This window comes from Dendroctonus ponderosae, unplaced genomic scaffold (assembly GCF_020466585.1).
Source record: "Dendroctonus ponderosae isolate FM_Combo_2020 unplaced genomic scaffold, Dpon_F_20191213v2 Dpon_F_20191213_4, whole genome shotgun sequence".
Lineage (NCBI taxonomy): Eukaryota > Metazoa > Arthropoda > Insecta > Coleoptera > Curculionidae > Dendroctonus > Dendroctonus ponderosae.
In genome coordinates this window covers 2042740-2050853 of record NW_026018611.1, presented here as the reverse complement: position 1 = coordinate 2050853, position 8114 = coordinate 2042740, and the positions used below count along the sequence as shown (strand labels likewise).

General features: G+C 35.1%; 1 protein-coding gene across 2 annotated transcripts in view; it reads right to left on the bottom strand.

Annotated features, from left to right (window-relative positions):
* LOC109542918 (limbic system-associated membrane protein) overlaps nucleotides 1–8114 on the bottom strand; it is a gene marked incomplete at its 3' end in the record, with an annotated part of 73530 nt that overhangs the window by 8200 nt on the left and 57216 nt on the right. For both annotated transcript variants that reach the window (XM_048665509.1, XM_048665508.1), the window contains 2 exon segments: nucleotides 1103–1375; nucleotides 4798–4998. In XM_048665509.1, coding sequence (XP_048521466.1) covers nucleotides 1103–1375; nucleotides 4798–4998 — 474 coding nt within the window.

Below are 8114 nucleotides of genomic sequence, written 5' to 3'. Positions count from 1 at the left end.
AGTTGACTTTACACATATTGTTAAAAGTTCAATAATGGTGTTAATGCTTAGTTGTGTGCGTTCTTTAAGATCGGTGTCATTTTGTAATTTTTGTTTGATGATATTTAAAGTTTTATCAACAGGAACGTTAGTGAATAGACTAACAACAACTTACTAGAATATTGTTTGGATTTATGTCTATGTCTGATAATTTTTGTAAAAAATGTTCAGAATTTTTAATATAGGAAGTTGTGTTATTTATTAGGGGATTTAAAATGTTTAAAAGAGATTTGGCTAAGAGATGTGTAAGTGAATTTATACCACTAACTATTGGTCGTAAAGGAATATTAACTTTATGAATTTTTGGAACTCCGTAAAAATGTGGTGTTTTACTATTGTGTGGTGTTAATTTTGATCTAACCTAATCTGTAAATTCATGTAAAATTTTTTTAAAGTGTTATAAATTTGCCTTTCAAATTTTCATTTTGCGAAATACCCAACAAGAAGTTTGTAAAACAATGAATCCGCCTCAACAACTGAACTTATTCATAATTATATGTTCCGTGACTTTGGGCAGTGTTTACACTTTTTATAATTCGATTCGATACGAGTACTTTATTTCGATACCAAGTATTTGTTTCAATCAATTACAAAGTAATGATCAATTACCAAAGTACTCGGTGTCGAAATAAAAATAATGAAAGTCCTACTTGTATTTACTTGTATCGAATAATCCCTATCTAAGAGGAGGCACTTCACGTAAGAGTGTCATAACGCATATTGATCTAATTGATCTAGTCGTAATATGGTATCAATATATATATGGTATAAAAGTCAGGCTGGCTCAGTAAGGGTGACATAACTCACGTTTAATTATGTTTATCAATTTTCACTATTTTCAGTCGAGTTAAGACGATTGACAACAGTCTTGACTGTGAAAGTAGGTTTACAGTTTTGATAATTTGATTATTTACGACGATGCGATACTTCGATTCGATACGAGTACTTTATTTTCAACGATTCAATTACGAAAGTACTCAGTATCGAAACAAAAGTATCGAATACCTACTTGTATTTACTTGCATCGAATCATCCCTACTTGCGCCACGAAAAGAATACTCACACAGCACGTGAAGCACGACTTGCTTGGAAGCGTCTTCCCCAATTCCATTGCTGGCTGTGCACTGGTAGGTGCCTGCATGGTGCCGATCGACGCGATCCAGGGACAGGATCGAAGTGATTGCCGTTTGGTCCCCGCCAGGCAACAGATTGTTCTTCCTGGACCACGTCAGTCGCGGGATCGGATTTCCCACTGCTTTGCATTCCAGTAGAACCGATGATCCTTTCTTCACCTCCACGCGCCCGTTGGAGGACACGTACGTTATCCGGGGCGGTTCTGCAAAAAAACACAAGCTGCACTTCCAGCTGATGGAACATCAACCTTCTGGAGCCGCAACTATGGGCCGAACAGAGTCAAGAAGACGCTAATTTATACAACACGTGCTTGCATTTTGGTGGTGGTTGATTAGGCTTGTAATCGACAGGCTCTAAAATTAAGCTCCAAAGTGTGTTTTGAGTGTTTTTAAAATAAATATTGTAAAAATGCCCCATAAGTGTTGTGTACCCAAGTGCAAAGGAAATTATAGTGGCGAATCAACAGTGAGCGTGTTAAGTTTCAACAGTGGCTGCGAGCAATATCTCGAGACAATTTTCAGCCCACGAAAAACAGCAGAATTTGTCTACACTATTTTCGACAAGATAGTATAATATGAATAAGTACTTCCTATAACGAAAAAACCGGTAAAATCCAAAGTTGCAACCAGGTTCGATTCCAACCATTTTCCCCAATTGTCCTGCTTACATGTCAAAATCTAACTCAATAAGTAGACAAAGTAGAGATAGAAAAAAAGAATTACTCGAACAGGAACATTTACGAAAAGCTCTCGCAGAAAGTAAAAACAGTTTCCTCGCGTATAAGAAGTCAGTTTGAAGATTTTGAACAATTTATGTATATTTTCAACTCTTGGTCCCTCCCTGATGAGTGGCATAAAACAATGACTAAACAAAATCAACTAATTCCATTTAAAATTGGGAATTCTCCTGGACCGGTTATCACATACTCAATTACTATAAATTCAAATTTAAAATTAGAAACTTACTTATTTGAACAGGAAATTTTTTTGCAGGTTGACAAATTTAAATCTACATTTGTTTCGAACGACATCAACATTTTATCTAGTTTATTAGAAGAAATTAATAATATAACAGTTAACAAAAGTGACGAGTCAACTATTAAACAAAACCAAACGTACCAAAGCAGCATAAATCACATTTGTAACATTTAAAAAAAATTGAATTGTGAAGACAATAATGACCTGTTAGTTTTTGTTTCTGAACAGCTAATTATGTCTACACAATCCAAAGTAAGATATCGATATTCACCCGACACTATAATTCTATGTTCGATATTAAATACAATAAGTTCACACAGCGACAGGTATTTAAGACATTACAGTGCTTTAATTCTACCACACCCCAGCACATTGAAAACTGTCTGTGATTCTTTTGTAACAGATTTTTCTGCCGAGGAGACATTCCTTTTTGAACTACGCAAAGAATTTGCTCAAATACGTAGAAGACCGGGAAGAATATATCATTTCACTTATGGATGAAATACAGATTAAACCCTATGTGGACTATAAAGGTGAAACTGTCGTAGGCACAGCTATAAATTCTAACACTTTGGCTAATTCTGCATTTACTTTTATGATAACTGGTCTATGTTCTGTCTAATTTCAAAGAAGTTATTTATATCTCACCTGTAACAAAAATTAATCACGAAATTTTATATAGTTTAATTAAATCTGTAATTATTGGTCTTGAAGAGTTCGGGAATGAAATTTTCTGTATTATCACTGAGAACAATGCTATAAATAGTAAAGCTATGAACCTTTTTTGCTAAGCCGGCTAGCTTAAATGCTAGCCGGCCTTTGGTTTACTTATTTAATACAGTGCATCTTCTAAAATGTATTAGAAATAATTGGATAAATTCTAAGCCTGATAAAGTGCTTACTAATCCTGATTTTGAGACAGGTGAGAGAAAGTTTGCTTCATTTACCAGTTTAATTGATCTTTATAACACGGAACATGACAAACTGCTTAAATTTGGATACAATTTAACTGTAAAATCGCTTTTTCCTACAAATTTTCAAAGACAAAATGTTGCGTCTTTTGCGCCAAAAATTACAATTACATTTTTCAAATACTTTTTTAGTATCGAATAGGGACAAAAACGAAAATAAATGTCTCTCGTTCTTCGCCGAAAATCTTTAACGTTTTCTCAAAAACCGATCACAAGACTAAAATGCTTTAATAAAAAACGCAAAAAACGCTTCTTTTCCGATGATTTTCTTCTTTTCTGACAATAATGGGGTCTTTTCAGCCAAAAATGACCAAGTTTATTTTGCTAGAAAATTCTCTTCTTTCATCGCTTTGCCCAGAACTTTAGAAAACTCTTTTCAGCTTCGAATTTGGCACACAATCAGATAATTTTATTTAGTTTTTTACCAAAACTAATTAAAAATATCTTCAAAAGCCGACCAGAACGCAAAAGTTTACAAAATAATATTTGCAAAATTTGCCATCTTCATCGCTCTGAATACTTTTTTTAAATAATTTAATAAAATTTTCGGTCTTTCTAGTTTAAGCAAAGATTAATTATATCAAGAGATTCTTCTCTTCCTACGCAAAAAAGGATTATTTTTCAGTTTTACTCAAAAATATTGACATTCTTCAGGTATTTTCTGTGAAAAATTATAAAACAAATTGTATTTAACACTTTTCAGCTTCGAGCTTTGAACAAATCCCTAATAACTTTTTCTAGATTTTTTCCCAGCAATATTTCCCCGAGCAGAACAAGCGAAAGTTTATAATCAATTATTTGGAAAACGCGTCATCTTCGTCACTGAATAATCTGTTTTTTTTGTAATTCCGGTTTCTTCAGGTTTAGATCGATATTTCTAAACAAAACCGTCTCCAAACGGAAAACGCGTTTTTTCCTAACGTTTTGCTGTTTGAATACTGCCAAACTGAGAGTCTTTTGTGCAAAAAAGCTAGGAGATCGACTTTACAAGAAAACTCGTTGTCATTCAAGTCAAGATTATCATAAATTCTGTCACTAATGCTCTTTTAAATAATTATTGTGGCAAAAGAAATGACACCATTGGAAAGGGGAATAAAAGAAAGTTAGATACTCTCACTAAATAAAGTTGGTAGATTATTAGCAATTGTATTCTTCACTATTTAAAACAATTAGAACGCTTCGGAAACATGAAAGCCATAGCTGAAATTAAAATATTTGTGACTAGTTAACTACGTTAATTTTTTAGGAGGAGAAAGGCTAATAATTTGAATCAAACAAAATAAAAAGCATATTAATTCCTGAAGACATTATTTTTGTCTAAAATATTGATATTCGTACAGTTGATCCATCATATACTCCGCTACGTGTTATGCCTGGTCGGGCTACTCTAAGTGACGTCACAATTCAGCCAGTGGGCCTTCTTTATTTCGGTGGTAACGCTCTAAGCGGGCTGCGGTGCCTCTTTGTGTCTCCAAGAATGCGGAAATGTGTGTCACATTAGAGCGGATTTAAATCGGGAAAGCCCCGATAACTATCACACCTCAACGGGCACCGGCAAAGCCGCTTTGTCCTCTCTTATCCCGCCTAGTCAACTAATTTCGATCAAACTCTTGTTGCAAGGTTGATTAAATTTATCTCTGACACACTTTGGCCCAGAGAAACAAGGAAAAACCTACCGAGAACTTCCAAAGTATGCGTAATCTCTCTTGGTTCCAGCGTACCAATCTGGCAAACGTAATCGCCAGAGTCTTGAGGTCCGACTTCGCGGATTTCCAGGTTGAATCCGTTGATTAGCTGGACGCGTGGATCGGGCGAAACTTTCACAGATCCTGCCGATAGAACTGCTATCCCTTTCTTCCACGCCAGCACATATGGTCCTGCAAAAGGAACAATGATCCTCACTTTAGCGGAATGTTTTAAGCTTGAGCGCCTGTATAAGAACAAGAAGTCGCCATCTATCACACTATATCTCGACTTGGTCTATTTTAAACGAATAAAAGATATTGTCTGGAGGCAATTTAACGGATTTCGGCTCGGCGAGGGCCCGAAGGCAATAAGATTTCAATCAAACCGGCAATGAATGGCTTCGCGATGCATCCCGCATAACAACTAGAGTTTTAACTGTTTAAAAGTAAAACATTCTTGGGCGATTTTCCAAACGCTTCGGCTCAGAATTCCAATTTAGGCCAGTTATTTTTAAATATCGGCAGCTCGCAGGCTCTTAGGCTACATGCAAAAGTCGTTATAATACTTTGAGGATTGGGGGGGTGACGTGCGCTGAAACTTTAATAGGGGTAACTTTTTTGAGCTCTTTTACGTGCTTGTATGCCTTAATAATTTAGCACGATTGCAAAGTCGGTCTGGGTAACACAGTGATTTTTGGGAGTTGACGCAGTGCTACGCAAATGATTTGGTGCGCCAACCAAACGTACCGGCGCAGTGACTCAGTTCCGTTAGTTTTTTTTAGATCCATTTTAAGGGCCATTTATTAATAATATTTTCAGTTTCTTAAAAATTTCAGAACTTTCCAGTTTTAGCAAAGCCAGCAAAGTTACTCTTTCTTCTAAACGCTCAGTTTTCTAGAGGTGCACTTAAAAACACTGGCAATCTTAAGGTGTTTTCCGCGAAAAATATTGAAGTAAATTTCGTTAGAACACTCGCAAAAATCAAATAATTTTCACTCAAAAAACGAACAGAATAAGCAAAAGTTTTTAACAAATTATTTGCAAAACTCCATTCATCTGGAGACTGTAGAGTTTGTTAAAAAAATGTGGTTTTTTAGTTTTGACTGATTTTTTGCTTTACTTTCCACTCAAAAACGCTCTATTTTGTAGAGTTTCACTTAAAAATACTGACGATCTGAAGGTGGTTTGCCCGAAAAATTACAAGATTAATTTATGGCTTTGTAGGAATTTTACAAAAACCTTTTTCAGCATCTGGGACAAAAACGAAAATAAATTTATCTCGTTCTTCTCCGAAAATCATTAACGTTTTCTCAAAAACCGATCACAAGACTAAAAGGTTTCAATAAAAAACGCAAAAAACAATTATTCTCTGATGATTTTCTTCTTTTCTGAAAATTTGCTAGAAAATTCGCCTTATTCATCGGTTCCCTGCAGAACTTTAGAAAAGCCTTTTCAGCTTCGAATTTAGCAGAAAAACGAAATAGTTTTATTGAGTTTTTACCGAAAGTAATTTAGATTATCAAGAAAAAACAACCAGAGAGCAAAAATGTACAAAAAAATATTTGTAAAATTCGCCACCCTCATCAGTCCGAAAACTTTTTAAGTTTCTTTAAAATTTCAAGTCTCCAGTTTTAGCAATGTTTTTATTAAGCAAATATTTATACGCAAAAAACGCATTATTTTTTAGTTTTACTTGCAAATACTGACAATCCTAAGGAATTTCTGTGCACCTGAACACTCGCCTCCTCAACCACTTTGCAAAAATTTTTGGAAAATCTTTTGCAGCTTCGAATTTTGAACAAATCCTTAATGATTTTTTCCCGAAATATTTCCCCGAACAGAAAAAGCGAAAGTTTGTACTCATTTATTACGAAAACTCTTGGAAACTGGGGTTTCTTCACTTTTAGGTCAATATTTCTAAACAACACTGTCTCTAAACCGACAAACCGCGTATTTTCCTAACTTTTACTGTAAAATACTGGCAAACTGAGTATTTTATGCAAAAAATTAAGGGATCGATTTTTGCCTACTCAGAAAAAGTGTTGATGACCTGTTTTTAAATGTTAAAATTTAAGTCTCGGGTCTCGTAAAACTTTAACCCGCTTTAGTAAATGACTTATACTTCATTAACCGGTGCGTTATAACTCGCTAACTCAGAGAGTGGCAGCAACTCAACACAGTGTTACCCAGGCCTATTGCGAAGTAAATGCACTCAGTTCCGCTATAACTGTGTGTGTCATGTATTGCCGGATTGTGAAAGGTATTTTTTACTCGACTAATCTCCAATCAGGAGCTGATTTAGTCAGTCATGATCACATGCAGGGCTTCTCTGGCACCCGATAAAAATATGCCATTGATTCGCAGTATCTTTGTGCGGTGCCATAAATTCGCGCCTGACAATAGCGCATTTCTCGACTTATTCTTGCCGATAAAAACGCAATTCCGCCACTCGACGCACGTCCCAAAAATGTTAAACATTCCTTTCACCGATATTCGCTTTGCGCGGTTAAAGGAAATGTACTTATAGTAGCGGAAAATAGGTTTTCCGCTCGACAAACGGCAAATCGACTCAACCAATACAGGACCCCACCCCGAAATCAAATCGATTTTTAACTGTTCTGCGCCTGGAATTCATTCATATTTCTGCCCGATCTACAGGTTTGTTCCCATCTACAATGACAATTTTTACTCCACAAAAGTTTTACCCACATGGCAAAATGATATTCCCAGAATATACCTGGAACATTCATGTGATGTATATGCATATTCCTGGGACTTACATGAGTTACATTATGAACATTCCATGCATGTCCCAGGAATCTGTCAGAGTTAATACACTAATGTTCATGGTATGTTCTGGGAATGTACATGGTATGTTCAGTGAATGTACATGTGTATGTTCAGTGAATTTATATGGTATGTTCAGGGAATATACATACATATATGTAACGAAAGAAAAACGATACTTTATTTCCTCTTATTAGTTTATTCACATATTTAAGTATTTACTAATGTAATTTATCAACAGCAAGAGTTACTTGCAACTAATCTAAAACTAATTAATTGGATAATAAATAAATTAAAATATAACTTATAACTACGGACTAAAAATCTAAATTAACATTTTCAGAATTTTTGCCGTTGTCGCAATGATGTGTGACTGTGAGATAAAACACAAACCTTTATCTAAAAAACTGCACTTATTATTTTATATTTCTTACATGTTCCCGCTCTGTGGCTTTTGCCCTTTCATTTTGTTCTCGATCAATTAAAGTGTTTCGCAATGTGCTCTTAACAAAAATTCTATA